The sequence below is a fragment of the Macrobrachium nipponense genome, chromosome 24 (assembly GCF_015104395.2).
Source record: "Macrobrachium nipponense isolate FS-2020 chromosome 24, ASM1510439v2, whole genome shotgun sequence".
Taxonomy (NCBI): Eukaryota; Metazoa; Arthropoda; class Malacostraca; order Decapoda; family Palaemonidae; genus Macrobrachium; species Macrobrachium nipponense.
This window is the reverse complement of record NC_061091.1, coordinates 6,932,304-6,957,536: the sequence shown is the minus strand read 5'-3', so window position 1 is coordinate 6,957,536 and position 25,233 is coordinate 6,932,304. Positions and strand designations below refer to the sequence as shown.

The window sequence follows — 25,233 nt, the reverse complement described above, 5'->3', positions numbered from 1 at the left end:
ATGGCTCCTTTAAACTTTTGAGAGTAAAAGCTCACGAAGTTAGAGCAGTCGCGACGTCTCTTGTTTTCCAAAGAAATATGTCGCTAAAGAATATCTTGGAAGCGACATATTGGAGATGCAATTCGGTTTTTGCATCTCATTACTTGAAAGACGTTCGGGTAACTTACGAGAAATGCTTTTCTCTAGGTCCGTTTGTGTCAGCGGATACGGTCCTGGGTATTGGAGCAAGCACTGATCCTTAATTTTAATATATGTACGTAACCCTCTTGTTGGATATGTTTTTGACTTCCTGCTGGAAGGAGTGTCAGATGTCGCACAGGCGGCCGTCACTTTTGCTCAGTAAGGAACTCGGGTTGTATCTGACTAATAGAGGGGTAAACATTTTTTTTTTTTTTTTTTTTTTTGTACTTTAAAGTGTGCATCTTGTCTGTGTGATTCGAGTTATTGGTTGTTTGTGAGGAGTTGGGGGGATAACTCTTGACAATCTTAGAACTAACACAGGTGTTAGGATCGGGTGATCAGGATCGGTTGTGTGCTCCTTAAATAAGGCGTTTGTTCCGATACGTAATACAAACCATCGGTCCTTTAACAATAGGAAGTAGCTAGCGGCAGCTGGAACGGTCGTAAGCTTCGAACAAGGGGAGAACGGTAGTTAACTGCTTGTCCGACAGTCGCGCGCCGCGCGACTGGGAGGTAAACAAATCACTTTTGCTTTCGGCCGCGGGTGTGAAGGACGTGTTCGTCATCGCTCTCTGCCCGCTTCATCGTCGTATGCTTTGTTTATATTGTGTTTTCTACTAATGGTTTGTTTGACTTGAAAATGAAAACTGACGTAAGTACACTGTTTTCATTTTCATTACTTAATTATGAACCAACATGGAGTTATCGCCGTAGATGCGGCGATTTCCTCTCTTTTTCATCAATTGAACCCTTGAATTATGTCTCGGTGCCGAGGGCCGGTGGCGCGCTCGCGCCGAGTCATGTATTTGGGCGAAAGTGTGTAATTGAAAAATGTAAGTACTCTTTTCATTATATTTTTGCCCTGTGCGTTCGTTACCGAGAGTGTGATTGTGCTCGGCACGAGCCTTTTAATTTTGTATAATAGAATGCAATGAAAGTGGATTCGCAATTGCAATATTCTTTTCATTTTCATTTATTTATTTGCATGAAATTTTATTTGGATCAATTTTCGTTCTTACCCGGGAATTGATCCTTACGATTTTTTTATGTGAAAATGAATCGCAAGTGCAGTATTCTGTTTCATTTTCATATATATTTTATGATAGCATCATATTATTGGATCAAGTTTCCGTTCTACCCGGGAATTGATCTTTTCTCCTTTAAGTTCTATGAAGTGAATCGCAAGGGCAGTATTCTGTTTCATTTTCATATTACTTTTCACTGCTGTGCGGGGGTAGGGGAAGCGAAGGTCTGCCAGGAAGTCGTCGGAAAGCTCTCCCGCGACTCCCTTGGTATCCGATTCTTCGTCTTCCTTCCTGCCCCCCGCTCAGCTTCTTCATTGTATTTTGTATTTGGGGTCTTCCTTGCGTTCGGGGTGGGGCATGTCTTCCCCCCGTGCGTGAGGGAACCCCTCTTACTAATCTATCTATGTTACCGCAGGTGCTACATCCGTGGGAGACGACCTTGGATGTAGATGTAGATCCTCACGAGGTTTGTACTCATTGTCGGGGGCGAGAGTGCTCCCGCAACGAGCCCTCTGTAACGTGTATGCATTGGTCCGAGGCGCAGTGGGTGCTGTACGAGGGCAGGAAGAGACTTAGGCCGCCCAAGAAGTCATCGGAAAGTCCAGTGACTCCTTTGGTAACGGACACTTCGTCCTCTTTCCTGCCCCCCGACCGGCCCCCACGGTTCGCGCCTTCCCCTGCGGGGGGGGTAGCGGAGTCCTTCTCCTCTCTCGATCCGTCGAGTGTGGAGGAGGGCGCCTGCTACCCGGACGTCCAGTTGTACTCGGGGTCTTCCGTCCGCTCTGGGTGGGGTTCTTCTCCCCCCAGGCGCGAGGAAGCCCCTCTAACTAACCCGACTGTTGCTTCCGCAGGTGTGCCATCAGCGAAGGACGACCTGGGACAGGTGTGGGAGTCGCTGGGACTGCAGGGAGTGCCGAGCATACAGGGGTTGATTCAGCGGTTGGCGGGGTCGGCAGTGGTCACTCATGGTACGGTAACCACTACAACAACCACAATCTCGACACCAGCATATGAGATGCCACCGCCACCTGGTGTACACACCACATGTCATGTCGGTAACACCCACGGCTGCAATCCAGAACCAATTCCTACCGTGCCAAAGAGGACGGTGCCACCGCCACCTGGGTTTCTTTGTATTGCCGACCCCGGACTTCCAGCTGCCACACCCCCTGGACCTGCCGCCAGTGCCGAGGATGACGGTAGCTGCCGACAGGACGCCTGGCTCTCCTGTGGTACCTGCCGTGCCTGCCGTACCTGTTGCTGTCCCAGCCGCTCATTCCCTTTCAGATCAGGTGCCGGCTGCTCATTCACTTTCAGATGTTCCTGCCGTTCCTGCTGTTCCTGGACCTGTTCCTGTTGTTCCTGCTGTTGGTGGTGCTGTCACAGTCTCAGGTCTTTCCGGACAGGTGCAGTCGGGCCCTGTTGCTTCGGCAACTGCCCCGGCTCCCTCCTGGATGGAAGACCTGACGTCTGTCCTGCGGAGCCTGGCGAAGAAGAAGAGGAAGAGGAAGAAGGTGTCGTCGTCATCTTCGTCGTCTTCTTCGTCGTCTGCTGCCTCTCCTTCCCCTTCGACTTCTAAGGCCAAACAGCCGAAGAAGAAGAAGGTTGCCTCCTCCCCCCTAAGAAGACTCCTTCGGGATCTTCTAAGGCCCGGCTCGCTCAGGCGAGCTGGGGAGCTCTTCTGCTGGTCCTCCTGTTCCTTCGGGGGAACGTGGCCCGTCGCTTCTTCTGCAAAGAAGAAGTCGACGGGGACCAGAGGTGCACCAGCCTCGGCTGGTGCGTCCTCACCTGGTGCTAGCGGTTCTGCCGCTAAACCAGGTTCCGTCTCGGCCGCTTCTCGTTCGCGAGAAGCACCGAGTGGACGCTCTTCCAAAGAAGACCGTCCAGCCAAAGTTTTGACGCCCGAGCTCGCTCGCCGTCAAGACAGCGGCGCGGAGCAGAAGACTGGCGAGAGTCGTGCACACGACTCTCGCCAGGCCAGTGGACGCTCTCGCAGCGATCAACTGGCTGCTCGGGCTGACGTGACGGTCGCTGACCAGCCACGGGTTGAGGCGAGGAAGGAGTCCCCGCGGCCGCCAGTACCAGCCACGGCTGGTACCAGCGGCTCGACGCGCCGAGAGGACGCTGGCCGGTCTCGACGCGACAGAGAGCCTAGCAGGTCACCCGTCCGCCGCTCCCGATGGGACCGGGCGGAAGACGGTGACCAGCGGCAGCTCGCCTGACGCTAGAGATCGGTCTCGACGTTCTCAGCCGAGCCAATCGCCCCAGGCGAGCGGCAAGGCTAGGCCTGCTGCTCGACCGTCACCGCGGGTTGACGATCAGCAGCAGCCCTCCACGCACGCTGGTCCTGCCAGCGAGCGAGGGGGATCGTCAGGGTCTGCCTCTCCCGTACCTTCAACCTCCTCGGGCTATACCGGGAGGAGCGAGGTACCGAGGAGCGATCACGAGAGGTGCGCCGCTCGTGACCCAGCTATGACGCCGTATGGACCAGGTACGGTTCCAGGACCGACCAGGACATACGCGCAAGTAGATGGAGGCGACCGTCAGGGGTCTGCCGCTGTTCCTCCTTCTAAAGGAGGAGTATCTCGGGATCTGTTCTTGTTGGAGGGACTGGACGGTCCTACTCCGCAAGACACGGTTACTCCCGAGATACAGAGGAATTTGCAGAAGTCATTAAGCTGATTCGTCAGCATAATGACCTTGCGGAAGGATTGCCGCTCCCACCAGCAGAGCCCACGTCTCTGCTCGAGTCGTTTTGGGGCCCGAGAGGGAACCCAAACCGACGGTGGGTCCGCCGCGATCGGAACTTGCCGATTCTGTCTCGAACCAGAGTCTCTCGTCTCCGGACAAGAAGGCTCTCTCAGTTCTGGCCGGTCGATCAAGCTACTTCCACCTCCTCTACTGCGACAGCGGCGTTTCTACGTGTCTTCGGACACCGTATTTGAATACTCCTTCGGTCCTCCTGAGAGGTTTCGACCTCGACGAGGACTGGAATGAGTCGGAGGACGGTATCGGCTCTCCCCTGTCAGGTGTCGATCAGCCCCACCCAGACGACGTTCACAGTGGCGGCAGACCCTTACCTACAGTGAGAGTTCGTAACCCTCCGCGGGGAAAACGTTTTCTCCTGACGATACGTTTTCCCAGACTCTGAGAGGCCATCGCCGCAAGGCGATGGCTGTTCCTACTCTTCTCCAACTGCTAGTTCCACTGGGAAGGCGAGCGAGTATCCAATTCCTCCCCCATTCCCTCTCTCCTTACGGTTACGAGGGAAAGGGGAGGGATCCTACAGAGATTTCTCTGTAGGATCCCACGTTCGGGACTGCGCTACCGGGGGGACCTTCGGGTCCTACCTGACGTAAGCCCCGGTCGTTGAGGAGGAATCCTGCCCCATTCTCGATTTCTACGGGAATCGAGAGGACCCACCAGCCGATATCGTTTGACGAATTCGGTGGGGGTTTCGCAGACTGCTTAGAATTCTACGGAATTTCTAACGCATTCAGTGTTCGAGTTTTAACGATCTCCAAACACTTACGCGAGACCACGGTCCAAAGTGAGCGAGACGAGAATCCCCGATATACACGATAATCGGGAACCTCGCTATGCTCGAATTCCCTGGAATTTCTAGCATTGGGAAGAAGACTGCTGCTGAAGAAACTATCTCACAGTAGGCGACCAACCTGGACTAGAGAAGATCGGACGGGAATATCCAGTTTGGCTTGAACTATCGTCTTAGTATTCTGTTCACCATTGAAGCTTTCCTTCGAGGAAGACTTCTCCTTCACTCTCTTTGATAGAGATCGAAGGTGGTCGATCTCCAATCCTTATTTTGTTTTCTTGAAGGAAAGAATTTAGGATGGAGATCGTTGTTCAGAATCCTACAAATATACTACGTATATTAACCTCGCGACATGATTCTACTAAGCAGTTGAATGGTCCGAGGGGTAGGCGCATATCCTAGTTTAAACTACGGATTGCGACTTATAAGAGAAGTATTCTAATTGAACTGCAACTCGGGGTTGCCTGCAACCTCCCAGGAGTTTTCAGTTTCAATTTTATATACTTATGGTTTTGTCACGACAACACCATTTCAACTGTTATATTTACCGAAATTCGTTTCGCCTAAATATAATTGCTCGAGCATATCTTTTATGCTCGGTAGTTCTAGCCGAACGCATTCCTTCGTGGAATAATGGATTACCTGGCAACTCAGGATGACGAGTCCGCGAGAGCTCAGGCTCAACTACTGCGTATTGAACTGCCTGATAGCAGCTCAGTATCAGCCGGGCCTCCGATATGCACGGTCATGTATGTCTCTCTCTGCCCTGCTTTGATTGACTACCGAACCGTATCTCTGCCCAACAATCATGGACTTAGGTCTCTGATTAACGGGGATTCTCGCAATAATGAAGGACCCATCTACTGCTGTGACGCTAGATTCCATCGCCTTCGACATTGCGAGAATTTTCAACAGAGATATCTCTTGGACTCTTTCATCTTTCTGTTTACCGCACGGTAACAGAAGTCTGTACAAGTCTCCCGCTGCATCGCACTGCGATAATGCGAATGATTTTGCAGACATCTGAGTTTGTCTTCAAAATATCTCTTATTCGTAGGTGTACAATTGTTCATTGTTCAACCGAATTACGAGATTTGTTAGAAGACATCGCCTACTCTCCGACCTGACAGCTCTACTCCCAAATGTTCAGCCCATGAGAAGCAGTTCTTCAGGCGGCTTTCCCCTGTGTTTTCATTACTGAAGAACGCCCCGCTTTCATTGCAACTACGACTTCTCACCGGGCAGCAATGAAATAGCGGTTAGCGTTTTCAGTCATTTGTAAGCACAGGTTATGAATCTTGAGAATCCTTCTCTCGATTCATCTGTGAAGACGTAGGTTGCATTCAATATCTACCTTCGTCTTCAACGGTACATAGTGTTGTTTCTCCTTAGCTGAGATTCAACAACCATGAGATGTTTTACCTTCAGGGACCTCGGTCTCTAGAAGGCAATTGACTTTCGCCTGTTGGGCACATGCCTTAAGAGAATCATCACCTCGCTGTCCGGCATTGGTGACAAACAAATACATTATTTGTTTGGTCTCTCGGCATAACCCTTTAAAGGCGAAGGTCACGTGACTTACTCGGATGCTTTGACAACTTGCCTCCTACCGAACGCAGTCAGTCGGCAGCTGTCAGAGCGGCCGAGTCAGTTACAAACTACGCTGTTGACTTAGTTCGGTTGTTACAGAGCAATCATTACTTCGTTTTAATAGCTTGTCACAGTACCCATACCATTGACACCCACCATGGAGTGTCGGTGTCCTATCCACTACCGAGAACTTCGCTGCATGGGGATAGGAGGATGCGAGAGACTTCGTCGCAAACGGACAGACCAGTATGGGTACTGGACATCACCGAAGTAGAGAAGAGGGATAGGTCATGCGACTATTTCCTTCTTTTCCTCTGAGGAACTGCATGACTTCTCCTGCGAAGTCAAGCATCCAGGGGATGGGGATCCGTGACGCTCGATTTCGTACCGAACTTCGTAGCGAAGACTCAGAACCCTTCTTGGTCCCTGACGATTGGTTCGAGTCGTTCACAATCCCCTCCCTAATGGACTTCACCGCCTTCGATGCGAAGGAGATGCTGCCTTGTCCGCAAGAACTTCTCCGTGGTGCAGGTACTGAAGGCAGGGGTCTGGTCAACCAGACCACATGCCCTTCCTTCTACCTTCGGGATATTGCCCACAGGTCCTTGGATCTTTTTGCCTTGGGACCCGTGGTGGCTGCTCAACACGTTGTGTAGCGAACCCAGACCCTCGCAGGCTGAACAGCATCGAGTCCTGGTGTGACCATAAGAATGGATGAGTGAATGAGAGTGTGACTGGCTCCTCTTCCCATCTTTTTTCTTCCCCTCTACCTGTGGTTTAGAGGGACAATGGTCGTCACCCTGCTGGATAAGGACAAGATGCAGGTGAGCTACTCAACAGAGCCCCATCCTATCCCTTTCACTAGGGATAGGAGCGTATATCCACCACTTCCTCCAACAAGGGGGAGGAAGTGGATGCCAGCTTGAGACAACCCATACTTTATGTTGCCTCTTGCAAACAGGAACAAGTTCTTGCTTGCTGGTACGAAGAGATACGCTTGCCTCTCTCTTAGTACTCGGCCCAGAGGTCTGACCATTGATCCTGCGGTGCACACCCCGATCAATCAGACAGAGGCTTGGATCCCTCCCTCGCTCTTACGACCAGGGAGGCATTCCAGGGATGGACGAACACCAGTCTGTTCATCAAAAGACTCAGATTCCTCCCACCAAGAAGTGAGTCTTCCTATTGTTAAAGGACCGATGGTTTGTAATAACGTATCGGAACAAATGACAATTTGTCGAAAATTGCATTTTTCCTAACTATACAAACCTGAGGTCCTTTACATATAGTCCCTCCTCATGCCACCCCTCACTCTGCGTATTTTGCATGGGCCAAAAGCAAAAGTGATTTGTTTACCTCCCAGTCGCGCGGCGCGCGACTGTCGGACAAGCAGTTAACTACCGTTCTCCCCTTGTTCGAAGCTTACGACCGTTCCAGCTGCCGCTAGCTACTTCCTATTGTTAAAGGACCTCAGGTTTGTATAGTTAGGAAAAATGCAATTTTCGACAAATTGTCATGTTGTCATGTTAGTGGATTAGCACCCATTGACAAATGCTAGTCAGGCTCTGCCAAGTAAGTAGATAAGACCCCATCGACAGACCCACAAGAACTCTTGGCCACAGATCAATATCTCGCTAAGGCTCTTGAGGCGAAGCAGACTCCTAGGCAGTAGCCACGAAGTCTTCCGCTTAATCAGGTAGGAACCAAGGTCTATAAATACCTACAACATATGTTGTTTACCTGTCTATTTCAGTAGTTAGCTGTCTCTTACCCTCCACCAAAGGGTGCCAGTCAGCTAAGTATATATCTGACAGGGAAGTTGAATGTATGAAAATGATATTGTTATGATACAATACAGTTTCATACATACTTACCTGGCAGATATATAAGATTAATGGCCCACCCAGCCTCCCTGCAGGAGACAGGTGGAAGAGAGAAAATCTGATAGAAAACGGGAATGGTTCCTAGTCCTGCCACCCAGGGCAGGGCTGTAGATCACCTGACCTACCTGTAGCAAGTGCCGCGTAATTTGAATTTCTGTCGGGGACGACGGAGTCTATAGCTAAGTATATATCTGCCAGGTAAGTATGTATGAAACTTTATTGTATCATAACAATATCATTTTTTTATAGTAGGTGTTAAACTGCATATAATTTGAAACAGAATCTTTTGAGTCCTTATTGTTGTGTGTCTGGGTTTTCCAAAGGAGAATTTCATTATCAAGAAGATCTGTACCATTAAATGTCCATTGTTCATACGCGAACAAACCTTTGGTCTTAACAATAGGATAGTCTTTTCTTTAACCGCCTGGGTGAGAGTCGTGTTTAACCTCTCTTGGCCTTTACCCAGTTCATTGCCCATTTCACTTATGTTTAGTGTGTGTGTGTTTGCCTGATATTATGGCTTCTTCAGCTCCTTCTCAGCCTTGTCAACGTCTGTGCCCCGGAATGTCAGGTTTTCCGTGTTCTCATTTTTTGGAATTAACCCTTTAACGCCGATTGGATGTATCAAACGTCGATATAAATTGTCTGTTGGGTGCCGATTGGACGTATGGTATGTCGATATAAAAAAGTATATTTTTTTTAATTCTCGGAAAAATAGTTATAGGGCTACTAGGGAAAAACTTTTGAATCACGTGCCTTGGGGGATGCTGGGAGCTCACGGATCAAGGCATTGTTTTGTTTACAATCGTTACCCAGGCACGCAAGCGCGAATTTTTTTCTTCTCGCACTAAAAAGTATCAGTGACACACCTCAGAAACTATTTTGTCACTTTGACATAATTTTTGCACCATTTTATATTAGCCGTTACATGGAGTATTATATATGAAAATGTGCGCAATTTCATGTAAAATACAACAAAAAACAACTCATGGTTGTAGCTTTTATCAGTTTTGAAATATTTTCATATAGATAACGATAAGTGCCAAAATTTCAACCTTCGGTCAACTTTGACTACCGAAATGGTCGAAAAACGCAATTGTAAGCTAAAACTCTTATATTCTAGTAATATTCAATCATTTACCTTCATTTTGCAACAAATTGCAAGTCTAGCACAATATTTCGATTTATGGTGAATTTATGAAAAAACTTTTTCCTTACGTCCGCACGGTAACTCTTCCGAAATATTTTGTTTCCCGATTGTCGTAATGTTTGCACCATATTGTATTAGCCGTTACATAAAGTTTTATATATGGAAATGTGTGCAATTTCATGTAGAATACACCTAAAAACAACCCATGGTTGTAGCTTTTATCAGTTTTGAAATATTTTCATATAAATAACGATAATTGCTAAAATATCAACCTTCGGTCAACTTTGACTCGACTGAAATGGTAAATAAATGCAATTGTAAGCTAAAACTATTACATTCTAGTAATATTCAATCATTTACCTTTATTTTGCATCGAATTGGAAGTCTCTAGCACAATATTTCGATTTATGGTGAATTTATGAAAAAAAAAAATTTCCTTACGTCCGTGCGGTAACTCTTCCGAAAAAAATCTGAAATTTTTTCGTCCGATTGTCGTAATGTTTGCAGCATTTTAAATTAGCTGTTACATAAAGTTTTATATATAAAAATGTGTGCAATCTCATGTAGAATACAACAATAAACAACCCTTTGTTGTAGCTTTTATCAGTTTTGAAATATTTTCATATAAATAACGATGTGCCAAAATTTCAACCTTACGGTCAACTTTGACTCGACCAAAATGGTAGAAAAACGCAATTGTAAGCTAAAACTATTACATTCTAGTAATATTCAATCATTTACCTTTATTTTGCATCAAATTGGAAGTCTCTAGCACAATATTTTGATTTATGGTGAATTATTGGAAAAAAAAAAAATTTCCTTACGTCCTTGCATTTCAAGTTAGCCATTACATAAGGTTTTATATATGAAAATGTGTGCAATTTCATGTAGAATACAACAAAAAACAACCTATGGTTGTAGCTGTTATCAGTTTTGAAATATTTTCATATAAATAACAATAAATAGAAAAAATTAGTCCTTCGGTCACCTTTAACTCGACCGAAATGGTCAAAAACTGCAATTGTAAGCTGCAACACTTACAGTCTAGTAATATTCAATCAATTACATTCATTTTGCAACAAACAGGAAGTCTCTAGCACAATATTTCAATTTATGGTGAATTTTTGAAAACTGCTTTTTTTTTATGTCCGCGCGTTACGAATTCATGCATCATTTTGTGATAATATTTTCTGTGTTGCCTTGATCGTTTTACAATGTGTTATATACCAAAATGATTGCAATTTAGTGTAGAATACAAAGAAAAAAATTAACTCGTTAGCTTTAACCGTTTTGCTCAAAGCGCGATTTGTATACAATTATATATGAAATTTTTTTTCGCACTGTCATATATCCTAATATTTATATATGATAATGATATTTTTTTAATTTCTGATGGTTGGATACTAAACTTCAGGCAATGACAAAAAAAGAGCCAAAAATGAACTCTTCATCTTGAAAACTAAGCGTGCTGTGATTTTTTGAAAAAAAAAAAAATTTCCGCTTTGGAGCTCACTCATGAACGTCGCCAGCATACGGGAGACGATTTTTAAAATACCGCTCTGGCGTTTAAGGGTTAAGTTAATTAAATAAATAATGAGATTGAATTGTTTATTCTATCAATAATAAGATAGACTGTACTTGGTTTTATTGTATGAGTTTTTGGTTTTATTATATTAGTTTCAATTCATCAGGGAATAAGCACCTCAGTTTGTATTTTTACTCAGAAATGACTGTTGATATATCAATATATTTTATTAATTACAGTTAATATCCTCTCTTTTGCAGGATGGAAGTGCTACAGATACAAGAATTAGGGTTCTGCAGCGATCCTTGATGGACTTAGTTTACTGCTACATCAGCCGCTCACTCTTCAAAGCAGATCATCTTATGTTTGGTATACACTTAGTTCATGGAATGTATCCAGACCTGTTCCAGGATAATGTAAGTGTAATTATTGTATTTAAAGGTCTGTGCCAATCTGTATGTATATTATATTGGGAATTATGGGCATCATGTTTATCAATTTTATCCCCAAATATCCATGGTGTGATGCTTTAATTTGTTCCGATACGTATACAAACCCTCGGTCCTTTAACAATAGGAATGTAACTTAGCGGCAGCTGAACCAGTTGTAAGCTTCGAACAAGGAGGTTCGGTAGTTGACTGCTTGTCCGTCAGTTGGCAGTCAGCTCGACTGGGAGGAGAGGAGTCACTTTGCTTTCGGTTGTGCTGGTGGTTAGACGTGTTGCTCGCCTCACTGCCCGCTTCTAGTCGTATGCTTTGTTTTCTTCACTGCGTGAAGGCTTTTCTCTTTCCCTTTTACTGTGTGTGTATGTGCAAGGCTATACGTAAGTACGTGTCTGTTTTGTATATTCAATACCGTGAATTTTGTGAATTGCAATGGAATCCCAAGAGCCAAAGAGACCCCCTTGCCCCCTATCAGCCGCAGATTGTGCCCTAGTGTGGAGGGCCGTAAGTTTGGGGCCTTTCGGTCCTCTGTAGAGGTTGATCCTCACGAATTTTGTACTCGGTGTCGAGGGCAAGAATGTTTTTGCACCGAGCCATGTGGTATATGTGTTGTATGGTCGGAGAAGCAGTGGGAGCGCAATGGGGGGAGGAAGAAGCCGCGTAAGCCGGCCAAGCAGTCATCGGAGGGATCTCTGGTTGCTTCCTTGGTCACGGACACGTCTTCTTCTTTCTTTCTCCCATCTCGGCTCCTTTCCCTTCGGGGGAGGTATCTCGCTCCTTCTCCTCTCTCGATCAGTCAGCATGGAGGGGGGGCGAGGTACCCCGACATCCAGTTGTATTCGGGGTCGTCCGTTCACTCGGGGTGGGATCTGTCCCCCCCCCCCCCCCCCCCCCCCCCCTGGGCGAGGGGAAACTCCCCCACTTACTAACCCGACTCTGTTTCCTTCCTCAGATCTGCTTGCCACGGGGGACGATCTCGGCTTGGCCTGGTACTCGCTGGGGCTTCAAGGGACACCGACGGTTCAGGGGCTGCTGAGTCATCTAGCGAGGGGGGCCAGGCCGGTAACGCACGGCCCAACCACCACGACGGTGTCCACGCCTGGCTATGCTGCACCGCCGCACCTGGTGTATGCCCAGCACGTAGCCATGGTAACCCCGACAGCTACTGTGCAGGTGCCGCTGCCGGAGGTGAAGATGCATGCTGTGACGCCGCCACCTGGTTTTGCCGCTCTTGCTTCAGCCCCTGACTTCCGGTGTCCCAAGAGCTCTCCCCTGGACCTGCCTCCAGTACAGAGGATGCCGCTGGTTCCTGTCCCGCCTCCTGTTCCTGACTTTGCTGCCGCTCCAGTCCCAGTACCAGTTCCTCCCCGTGGTGTTGCTGCCCCCACCCCAGGTCCTTCCGGACAGGTGCAGTCAGGCCCTGTTGCTTCGGCAACTGCCCCAGCTCCGTCCTGGATGAAAGACCTGACGGTGGTCCTGAGGGAGCTGACGAAGAAGAAGAGAGGAAGGTGTAGTTGTCCTCTTCTTCATCGTCGTTTGCCGCCGCTTCCCCTTCGACTTCTAAGGCCCCACAGCCGAAGAAGAAGAAGGTAGCCTCCTCCCCCCCCTAAGAAGGCTCGCTCTGAGACTTCTAAGGGTCCGTCCCACTCCGGTGGGACGGTTGGGACTTCTGCTGGTCCTCCTGTTCCTTTGGGAATGGGGCCATCTCTCCTTCTGCAAGGAAAAAGACGGGGACTGGAAGAGTGCCGGCTAACACCAGTACCTCCTCACCTGGCGCCAGGTTCTGCCTCGGCGCCAGGTACCGTCTCGGCCTCTCGTTCATGAGAGATACCGAGTGTACGATCACCCGCAAATGCAGCCAAGACCCAGGCAACCGAGTCCGCTCAGCACCAGGATCCAGGCATGGGGTGGAAGACTGGCGGGAGTCGCCCAGGTGACTCCCACCAGGCCAGTGATCGCTCTCGTGGCGATCCGCTGGTACCCAGGGTTGACGTGACGGTCCCAGACCGGCCATGGGCTGAGGCAAGGAAGCGGTCCCCTGAACCAGCCGAGCGGCGTGATGTGCAGTGAGGACAGGGCTCGCTCCCACCGTGACAGCAGCGCCTTAGCGGCGTGGTTGGTATGGTATTAGCGTTCTACCTCGGTGGTCGCGGGTTCGATTCTCGGCCATTCCATTGAGGAGTGAGAGATGTGTATTTCTGGTGATAGAAGTTCACTCTCGACATGGTTTGGAAGTCATGTAAAGCCATTGGTCCCGTTGCTGAATAACCTTTGGTTCCATGCAATGTAAAAGCACCATACAAACAACGCGACAGCGGACTCTGCCGGTCCCCTGACCGCCGCTCTTACCGGTACTGGGCGGAGAGGGGGACCAGCAGCAGCTCTTTTGACGCTCGGGACTGTTGCCACTGTTCTCGGTCCAGCCGCTTTCCCCGGGAGAGCCGCTCGACTAGGCCTGCAGCCCCCCAGCACACCGGTTCTGCTGGTGGGCGGGGGGGGGGGGGGGGGGAGCGTCAGGTCTTCCTCTCCTATTCCTTCAACTTCCTCGGGCTACACTGGGAAGAGCGAGGAGATCAAGAGTGGCGGGATCGCAAGGAGCATGCCCCTCGCGATTCCGCCACGACGCCCTACGAACCTGGCACGGTCCTAGGACCGACCAGATCGTACGCGCAAGTGGCAGGAGGAGACCATGGGGGGTCTGTTGTGGTTCCTCCTGTGGAAGGAGTAGGGTCTCGGGAGGCGTTCTTGCTGGATGGGCTTGACGGTCTGTCTCCACAGGACGCAGTCACTCCCGAGATCCAGAGGTCGTTTGCAGAGGTTATTGCACTGATTCGTCAGCACAACGACCTCGGGGAAAGATCGCCACTACCACCTTCTGAGCCCACGTCCCGGCTCGAGTCGTTCTGGGGGCCTAAGAAGGAACCCAAGACGACGGTGGGTCTGCCGCGATCAGAGCTGGCCGACTCGGTGCTGGGCCAGGTGGACTCGCTTGTCTCCGGACAAGAGGGTTCGGTACGGTCTGGTAGGTCGTCCAAGCTACTTCCCCCACCTCTACTGTGACAGAGAAAGTTCTACATGCCTTCAGAGGATCCGATGCCGCCCAAACAGGTTAACCCGGAGCTAGCTAGGCTAACTCCAGGGTCCAGGGGTGTCTCTGCAGCAGCTCCTGTTGGAGAACTTGTGGTTCTCGCAACAAGAGGCACTTGCATTGGAATCCACCGCCATGGCGGCTTTCCAGGCAGTCTCCTGGCTGGACCTGTGGTCCCTCACAGTGTGCAAGGTCGCGACCACCTCGGGAAATATCACTCCTGAAGGTGACCCGGCTTTCGGGAGGCTATGCCATTCTGGAGGTAGGGCCATCTCCTACCTCGCCCACCAGATGGTAAACCTGTGCGCCAACCTGGTACTTAGGCGTAGGGACGCAGTCCTCACCCGAGTGTCCAGGGCGGCTGGGCGTGAGGCGGTATTGGGTCTTCGCAACGGACCAGTGCGGAGTTCCTTCTCTCTCTTCCCAGGAGATGGTGGACGCTGCGGTGGAACGACGGTGCACTGATGACAGTGACCGTCTGGTACACCAGGCAGTATCTAAGGCTTCTGGGCAGCCTCGATCGACTGAGGCCAAACCCAAGAGCTTGGTTAGCGCTTCCTCGGCTGCTAAGACAATTGCATCGTCGAAGCCCCGAGGAAAGACTCTGCCTTCGACTTCTGCCAGGGGCGGTCGCAATCAGTCCCCCTTTCCACGAGGAGGGGCAGGAAACGCTAGGGACGGCGTTCCCCCTCACCTGCTGCCGGAAGTGGGGGGGTGCCTGTCTAGCCATTGGGCAACATGGCAGCGCTACGGAGCAGAGATCTGGATAGTAGACGTCCTTCGGGAGGGGTATCTACTAACCTTCGAGTCTCGGCCACTCCTCACCTCCAACCCGGTCCATCTTCAGACCTACGTTCCTGGAACACCAAATGACTTAGCCCTTCAACAGGAAGTCCAAGCCATGCTGAGCAAGGGAGCTGTGGAGATCATCAGGGATCAGTCACAGGGCTTCTACAGCCGTCTTTTCCTGGTGGAGAAGTCTTCGGTGGGCTGGCGCCCGGTGATAGATCTCTCTCCCCTGAACCGATTCGTTCACCAGTCTCAGTTCACAAGGGAGACAGCACGTTCCGTGCTCAACTCTATCAGGGAGAACGATTTCATGCTTTCAGTGGATTTGAAGGACACGTATTTCTAGAGAGATAGGCTTCAGCCTTTCAGACCCACTGGTTTTGCTATGACACACCCCTGGCTCCTCCCCCAGACAGCCGTAAGCGAGCACAAACCACGCCCATCGGGGTGGAGCAACCAGAGACATGCGAGTTGACAGGAACCAAACCACCATATTTGAAGTTGACAGGACACAGGCAACACCTGTTACACCTCACCATTACTACAACCCCCCCCCCTAATTATTGTTACGAGGGACAACGACTTAATCAACCAATTAAAATGTCCAAAAAAGTCGTAGTATCAGAAGATGTGCATAATCTTAGCGAAACTAGTGATGATGACAATATTCCACTGGCACAACCCAAAAAGAAGAGATGTCCCAAAACGGGAGAAACCAGCCAGGAACCTTCCAATAGTGAAATTCTTCAATTGTTATTATTACAGAATCAAACATTATTGAAACTAGTGGAGAAAGGGTAAGGTTTAATATTCTGTTTTCATACAATCAACTTACCTGTCAGATATATACATAGCTAAGACTCCGTCGTCCCCGACAGAAATTCAAATTTCGCGGCACACGCTGCAGGTAGGTCAGGTGATCTACCGTCCTGCCCTGGGTGGCAGGATTAGGAACCATTCCTGTTTTCTATCATATTTTCTCTGTCACTTGGAATGTAAACAACGTTTGCAGTTCCTCCTGACTTGATTTTTGGATTTCATCGCCATCGATCTTCTGGGCTATCTTTTGCAGGGAAGTACTGGATCTGTGGTTCGGCATACGCATATTAATTTGTTTTAATAACTTTGGCTTCGAAAATTTCGAAGAATTGTTTATGTGTAACTACCGAACTTTTCAGTAGACACTCACATAGTTTGCAAGAAGGGAAATTTTAATATTTATTCATAATAACGATGTTGTAAATGTTAGAATTGATTGAGCTAACTTCCCTCTTGAGGAAGTCAGGAATAGAGTTACTTACGCTTCCTTTAGAAGTTTTTATAGCTCTCGTACTAACGAGCAGTTAGAGCATTAACAATACTAGTAGTGTTGTATCCTCATCTCCTTCTTACTTCACAGAATCTTCAAATTCATATTGCAATTTGAAGACAAAGGAATGTAGCTCAAAATACGAGCTATTGAAAGGTAAGAAGTGATTTTACTGTTCCCAGTGCAGTGGAGGGTGCGTTCTGATCGGCTCTGTTTCGCTCCCAGGCCTAGACCTCTTCCAAGCTCACATACCCAGAGGAGAAGAAAAGTCGAAAGCCTTACGGAGGTTATGGAGAATCCCCACCGATCAGGCGTCCCCTCGGCAGACTCTGTAGAACGTCCCAGACTGCCAAGTTCGCCATTGGAAAGACGTCCTAAAATAGTAGAGGGTGCGTCCGATCGGCTCTGTCTCGCTCTCAGGCCTAGACCTCTTCCAAGCTCACAAGACCAGAGGAGAAGGAAAGTCGAAAGCCTTACGGAGGTTATGGAGAATCCCCACCGATCGGGCTTTCCCTCGGCAGGATCTGTAGAACGTCCCAGACTGCCAGGGATAACCATTGGAAAGGCATCCTTAAAAAAGTGCGTCTCTTCTTCCGTTTCTTCATCTTACATCCGAAAAGACGAAGAATGTACATGTTTGGAGTTCGGACGATCGGCGCGTTCTCTGAAAACTAAGAGAACACTGAGCGAGAGGCTGAGAGCCAGCCAGCAAGCTAGCGCGAGCCATGTTCCAACAGCCAGCAGCGAGCCGCGTTCCAACAGACTAGCACGAGCCGCATTCCAACAGACTAGCGCGAGCCGCGTTCATACAGTTAAACGCGAGCCGCGTTCCAGAACATTTTTCTTGGCGCAAGGCTCCTTCAAAGAGAAAACAGACGGCTAGACTGAGGAGCCTTATAGTAGACAGAAGGATGCTTCCATTGAACGTTTACTGGCAAGAGGCTCGTAAAAGAAGACTAGAGGCGCTCGGAACTATCAGGGCGCACGGGACCTTCCACGCAAGCGGAACGTTCCAGGAGCAAGTCTTCTTTCTAGCGTGAGGAACATTCCAGGCGTGCGGAACTATCCAGACGCCAGGCGCTAGGCGCAAGGATCCAGGCGCCAGAATATTCCAAAATCTGCATTTGAGAGAGAGGTCAGTCGCGAGGCTCCTTTTTGAGTTTTCTTTTTAACTTGAGCAACTTTCCCCTGGCAAATTTGCAAGATGTCGCACACGCGGCCGTTGCTTTTGTCAGAAGGATTCTGATACTAAGAGAAGCCCCTTTTCATTATTCAGAAGACTCCTGTGTTAGGCAGTTCCTCTCAATGCGGACTCTCTCCTTCATCCATGCTCTTCCCTCGTTTTGAGGAGGCAAGAGCTTTGGGAGTTTTTCTTAATAAGAATCTCATCGACGTTTGGGTATGATAGCGGATAGGAAATATCTACTTCCTTCCGTAATCCCTAGTGATGAACAGGAATTCTGTCTCTTCCGCGATTTATGAGGAAATTACGAAGATTTAAAGAGTTCCTGGATTAACTTCCTTCCTTAAGGATATATATATACTCTTCCTATCGTTCTATTAACGAAAAGAACGAAGATGTAGAAGGATTTATCGAAGTCTTGTTTCGCTTAAATATGCTTTAATAAGAACTTCCTGGAGTTCGATAATAATTTTATAAGATTCCTTTATTAAATGGAGTAGCTGGCAACTCTGGAAGAGTAAGGCCAGACGGCTAACGGAGACTGCTTTCGCTAAGAGCTTGAGACCAACGCAGTACCATGTAGTGTCAGTCATGAGCGGTCGGGTTCATCTCTCTCTCCTGCGGGATGGAATAACTTATCCGTATCTCTCCCCTCCCCTACAATCGCGGTCTTAGCCTCGGATTGAGGGGATAGTTAAGCTAACATAAACAAAATATTGTATGCCTTTTGCTAAGAAGCTTTCAATAAGAGAGATAGTACAACCTTTCAATGCTGTTTACCGTAGGTAACATTATTAAAGGATTCTATCGCAGCAGAACATTATATTATATAATGCTCTCAGGCTTACGAAAGCATGGCTTATTAGAGTACCTGCTCAGAAGATGTATGAGTCGGATGTGAAACATTCTCTTTGTTGCAGAACTTGTTTCCCTGAATGGACTATACTACGTATATAAAGTTTTTTCCTACTAAGAACGGAATTAACATGTGAAAGGATGTTGGGTACCATAAAGGCACAGGTGTTCTGGCACATAACCTAAAAAGAATTAGAAGGAAGCGCCAGCCTGGCGCAATGCGCCAGAAGCGCCAGCCTGGCACAAAGCGCTAGAAGCGCCAACCTGGCGCAATGCGCCTGCGCCAGAAGCGCCAGCCTGGCGCAGTGAGCCAAGAGCACCATCCAAGATTTTCTTGCTTTTGTTTTAAGCGAGTTATTAACCTAAGAGTCCCATTAGCCTCTCGGACACCAGGCTCGGTAACGGCAAGATTCGTTCCTGATTTTTTTACCCATTTAATCACTTAGGCCAATTCCACGACTCTCTCATATCGCAAAGAGCATCGAGAATCTCTTTTTTCGCTCCTGTTCGCGTTAACAAAGAGAACCTTCTCGATCGACGAGATCGATTTCCTAAAGAACAAGATTTCCGTTTCGAAAAGAAAGTCCACTGTACCTCTGCTGAACAATGCAACAAACTGAGTGCCTTTTCATTTATTGGAAAGAGTTGTGAGAACCTGCGGAAAGTCTTCTTCATAGATCTCTTAGCAAGGTAGAAGACGAACAGGCTTCCTATAGGACTGCTTCCTTTTCCTCGAACAAAGCGAGGTGGTAGCAATATACGCCATCTTTATTTTTTTTAGAAATGGGAATAAACTTTAGTTTTTTTTCCCCTAAATATAAATTCTTTGCAGAATTTAAGATAAAGGGCGTCAAAGAAAGAGAGGATAATACTTTATGCCTCATTTTGGCCTTAAAGAGGTGTGATTCACAGGGGTCACGTTCTTCTCACAACATGTTTTGGAAGTTTTTTCCAAGAGAGTCTGGATATTCTATCAGCATCTATTATAAATGGACCTTAACAACCTCTCCACTCTGAGTCTGTCTGTGTGCAGACTGACCAGAAGTGGACATGAATGAGAGGATTTTTTAAGGTAAATGACAATAGTCATGGCCAAAACATAGAATTGCTGCAGATCGTGCTAGAGGGAATGAGGAAGCTGTCCTCTTCCGATACCTCTGTGAACCACATAGCGGTTTTTTCTTCCCTTTCAGAGGGAAGAATCACCTTTGTATATGTCTGCTATCAAAGAATGCAGTAAAAGGCTATACTCTGTCTCTACAAAGGGAATTGGAGATAGCAGAGGATTAAGATCTTCGGGATCTTATATGATACCTCAATATGACAAGAGTAGGATATCATGTACTTCTAATGGGATCTTTTTTGTGGCCACAGATTCCATGTTCCGACAAGATGGAACTGCTCCTCATCAAACTTCTTTGAGAAATTTTTGAGGGAATTCTTTGTTTCTCTTGGTCCTAAACGACCAAGAAGAAAAGTAAAATTTTTTTTTTTTTTTGAGCATTGGAATCTCGCATCAGATTCTATGGAGACTAGGCAATGGGTTCTTGCCAGCATAGTATGTCTGGCAAAAGAACTAAAACCCCCTATTCCTGATTCAATGTTTTCAGATAGAGGTTTCGTTGTCCAGGCAGGGTACTTACGTTTTCATCTACAGTAGAATGGTTCAAACGTTTGCCTACAGAGTCTTTGGAATGCGATGACGGCTCGAAATGCTTCCCAGAAGGTGTTCAGAGGGATACAATAAAAGAGCTAGAAATCAGGAGTCCTCCCAATTTTCAGCTCGAGTCTCCTTCGACTTCCAGGCTTCTTCCCTTCCTTCGGACAAGGATAGGGAAGATTCTGCAACGAGAAACCCCTTCAACAGGTAAGAAGAGATCTCGTGAGCAAGGGAAGTACAAGAAGGATCCTCGGAGGAGGAAGACTCTTATCTCTCGTACTGTTAGATATCCTATCGTATACTGGATGTAGCTGACTACAATCACCTCCCCTTGCCAGAGAGGCCAAAGCTCAAAGTGGAAGAATTTCTTCCACCCTTCTCCAGTCTTGTGATTTACTATTGTGGATGTTCAGGACTTTCGGACAATGTAGCGCCAACCAGGAGCCTTTTTTTTTTTTTTTTTTATGCCAAAACAGGCGTAAAAAAAACGCCAGAGGCAGACAGCCCCAAGAACACTGTCATTGTCTGATGAGGAGAAAGACCGGGCCTACAACCTGACACAGATGCGCTAGATGCGAACATATCGGACAGATAAGAGTGTCCGATGTGGACATTGCCAGACATCCTCGAGAGACTACCAAGCTCGAAGCTCCGGCAAGTGGGGAGGAGCCAACCAGGTGCAAGGTGTCAGGCAGGAGCGAGGCGCCAGGCAGGCGCAAGGTACCAGCCAGCCACGAAGCCAGGCGCCAGGCAGGCACAAAGCGCCAACCTGGCGCGAGACGCCAGCCAGGCGCGAGGAGCCAGCCAGGCGCAAGCTAGGCTCTAGGCGTGAATCTCCAGCTAAGGCGCGAGGCGTCAACCAGATGCGAGGCGCCAGTCAAACGAAAGGTACCAGACAAGCGCTAGGCTCCAACCAAGAGCGAAGCACCAGCCAGGCGCGAGGTTCCTGCCAGGCTTCAGGCTTCAGACGGGAGAGATCCATTTCAAGAAAGCCCTGTGGTCTTCTTTGAAACATGGAGATCTCCTTAGCACTTCATAAGTGACTTGATTCCTTCAAACAGCTGAGAATTAAAAGCGCAGGAAGTGCGCGCTTTTGCAAATTCTTGTTCTTTACATAACAATAAGTCATGTAAGACATATTAGCTGTGTTGTACGGTAGAGGCAACTCTGTCTTGACTTCTCATTACACAAAGGATGTCAAGTTAACCTACGAGAGATCCTTCTCTTTTGGTTTATACGTTTCTGCGGATACGTTACTGGGATAAGGAGCCGACACTGATCCTTAACTTTGAGTTAAAGTTATTTAGCTTAGTGAAATTATTGGGGTTTTTGAAAGGAGTGTGTGGATAACTCTTTTCAATTTGAGCGCGAACCCTCGTGTTAGGATCAGGTGATCGGGATCGGTGTTGCGCTCCTTCATAAGGTGTATTGTCATAGAAGTGGGTCAGTACCATTGACAAAGTCCTTTCATGGATCTGCCTAGTAAGCGGATCATACCCCATCGTCAGACCCACAAGAACTCTTGGCCACAGATCACATATCTCGCTAAAGTTTCTTGAGGTGATGCAGACTCCTTGGCAACAGCCATATGAAGTCTACCACCTATCAGATAGGAACCAAGGTTTATTTATACCTACAACATATGTTGTTTACCTGTCTATTCCATGTTAGCTGTCTCTTACCCTCCACCAAAGGGTGTCAATCAGCTATGTACCGTATATACTCGCATATTATGCGACTTTTGAAACCTAATTTTGAAGCTAATTTTAAAGGGGTCGCATCATACACGCGGTATAAAATGAGCGTACCGTCTATGCTTTCCCAAATCGGCAGATCGCGATAGTTACTACCGGAGGAAAACAGTAGATCTTTTAAAAAGTTATGTTTTACTTGTACTTCACTATATCCAATAATATTGTATGCATTCTCATATTACTATTGTATTTTAAAATACAAAAGAGCGATCGTGTGCCATTTGCATTATTTTGGTTTATACAACATGTTTAACTGTTCTAGACTAACCATCTATAATTTCCAAATCAGTTAAGGCACAACACCGAAGGATTTTTTACTTTTAGTTTTACTCAGTAAAAGAAACATTTGTTACTTGAACTATTATTTTCCTTTTACGATACGCAGGTAAGTGAAAATTGATTAAAGTAAAAAAAATTGCATAAAATTAATAAACTAAGATCCTCCAAAGTCGCTCTCCGTGTCCGTATCATCAAATACTGCTCTGAATTCTTTGCCATCAAGGCAGTCATCATATTCGTCATCTTCCAGATCTTTGATCATTTCATCCTCATCTCCTGCATCTTCGTATAGGACATCGTCAATTCATATGGAAGGTATAGTCTTGTCACCGTGGCGAGCTCTCTGGCGTGGCTTTAAAGATGTGCCCTTATGCTAATTTTTACACAAAAAACATAACTGCCCGTGTGTGACAGACCTTTGAATGTCCTTGAGACAAACCCCGAGGCTATAATTATAAGATTATAAGGGTTTTTCCTTCCCAGGTACTTAAATCTCCTTCCTATTCGGCCTCTCTCTCTCTCTCTCTCCTAAATCTTACAGCTGTCCGAGCGAGAGCTTTTTTTATGGGACAACATAGGCCCGCATTTCGCATTTTCCATACCTATTTATTTCGTATACGATTGCCCTTCCTCGGCTGTGAAGTTGATGTCTATCCATGGCTGTGAGATGACCAGGAATAACTTGTAAGTCGGTGTCAAAGTCACTCCACTCTTCAGTCAGGCCAAACTTTGCCATATCGCATTCAAGCAATATTCAGTCATTGTTTCCTACCTATTATTTTCTCAGAGAGAGAGAGAGAGAGAGAGAGAGAGAGAGAGAGAGAGAGAGAGAGAGAGAGAGAGAGAGAGAGAGAGAGAGAGAGAGAGAGAGTCTGTCTTTATACGATTGTTTATTTTCTCACTCGTCAAACTTACTTTTATGCTTTATTTCATATTTCCTTGCTCACCAATTTATTCTTTACCTACGATATTACGAAATCAAGATATGTGTAGAAGGGAGAAATGCCCTCCAGAACTTTACAGTCAGTATGGATTTAAATGCACGTGGAACTGGTTTGAAATTATTCGCACCCAGCACCAAAATGAGATGCCCTGTTGATAGAATATGACTCCGTTTCTTGTTATTGCATAAAAAAACTTTATCAATCGTGAACCTACGTAATTTATTTAGAATTCTGCGCAACAGAAAAGATAATATTTGATATCTGTAATGGGAGAAATGGTTTTATCTCTGTTGTTATAAATTTGGCAGTGTTGTTGTTATAAATTTGGCAGATAGGCGATCAAACACGTGGGTGGACCAAAACAGCCCAGCCATAGAGCTCCGCTCATTTGTAAATAACTATGTTTTGGCGTGCTAGGCTTACCCAGATTCATTTGGGTGTGCGCTACTCAATAATCGCATTTTTCTTACTAATCCCAAGAGTTGACCATGGAAAATCCCAAGATTAACCAAAAATCCCAAGATAATAAACTAATTGACATATGCCAAGCTTTGGAGTCCTAAATATTTACTCTGTCTATCAGGAAGATACTGATAAATTGAATTGACGGTATCTTTCCTGAGAGAGAGAGAGAGAGAGAGAGAGAGAGAGAGAGAGAGAGAGAGTATTCATGTAATCAGTAAAATACACTAATAAAATAAAAAACTACGTACTGTATGCAAAACACCACACATCGTAGTTAGCTTCCCGTTCCCGGTGATTACGTGTAAACGTTCATTCTAAGAAATTCACAGAGTAGTATAACTAACAAACCCGATTGGCTGGGTTGGTACCATGGAGATCTGTTATCCAATGACTGCCCTCTGCTTCTGTTCTATTTATAGACATATGCCGTGGATGACACTAGGTTTGAAACGTTACCATGTTCGTGATTTTCTGACTGCTGACGGCAAAAATTACTCGATAATTTTCTTTATATAATTATTTCTCCGTGAAAACAATAATATAATATGATCATTTTAACTTTAATGTATAGTGGTATGAAAAATACCAGTGTGTCGTAGCGATGCGTCATTAATATAGTGGTATGAAAATACCGCATGGTGTTGTAGCGATACGTAATCACAAAGTACAAATCCTTTTCCCGGACCATCCTCAAAATTTTACGACTCTTCAACTGCAAGATCGATATGGTGAAATATATTATATAGTCATACTTATTGTTGAAATTCACAAGTTGAACTGCAAAACATTAGATTTTGATTGTTATGTACATATATTTTTTGTGTTTTACGGAATGTTTGTTTTGAAAATAATAGCTATTAGTGAACATATGATATTAATTGTCCCACTATTTTATTATAGGTGATCTTAATTATCTCACATTCATGTAACAGTATTATATTAATATTTATTTAAATAAACAGTAATTTAATAAATAACAATAATGAAAAGCATAAAGGGAAAATTTTTTTTTTGTCTGCTGTAGTGATGTTTGTTTGATTATGCATCTGACCTCACATTTCCGAAATTGAAAAATTCCAAAAACCGAAACATCGGAATGTGTGTGTACTACACTTTTTTAAACACGCACACAATGTCTACACATTTACTGATACCCGTTGGTTAAAGACTCAAATTACAGTATTTATTTCTGGGCTCAGCTCGTGTCGGCCTATGAAAGTATCCTTAATATCATTCTTTCTAGGTAAAATTAGCCTAAAATTACCAGAGAAAAACAAAATTAAGAAAATGTCAGTAAAACTGACTCGCTCACTCTTAAAAAGAAGTGTCGGTATGAAATAGGGGCGAGTGTGGAACACTACCACGAGACAAACACCAATTAGAACTTCCCTATCAAAATCCCCCCAAGAGAGAGCTGATACCAACGGGCGATGCAGCCTCTACTACTACTACTAGAAGGGGGACGCCACGGACAGCAGCGCCCCTAGCGGTCATCCTTAATTTTTAGCACCAGCGACAAGTCGCCATTTTCTTGTGCTCGTGTTTTTCTTGCGAA

The 25,233-nt window shown here is 46.6% G+C and overlaps 1 protein-coding gene across 1 annotated transcript in view; it reads left to right on the top strand.

The window, feature by feature from the left end:
• The window catches only part of LOC135205840 (cytoplasmic dynein 2 heavy chain 1-like), a 252,552-nt gene that overhangs the window by 172,744 nt on the left and 54,575 nt on the right, over window positions 1-25,233 (top strand). The window contains 1 exon segment of the mRNA XM_064237094.1: window positions 11,170-11,325. Within this exon segment, the coding sequence (XP_064093164.1) occupies window positions 11,170-11,325 (156 nt within the window).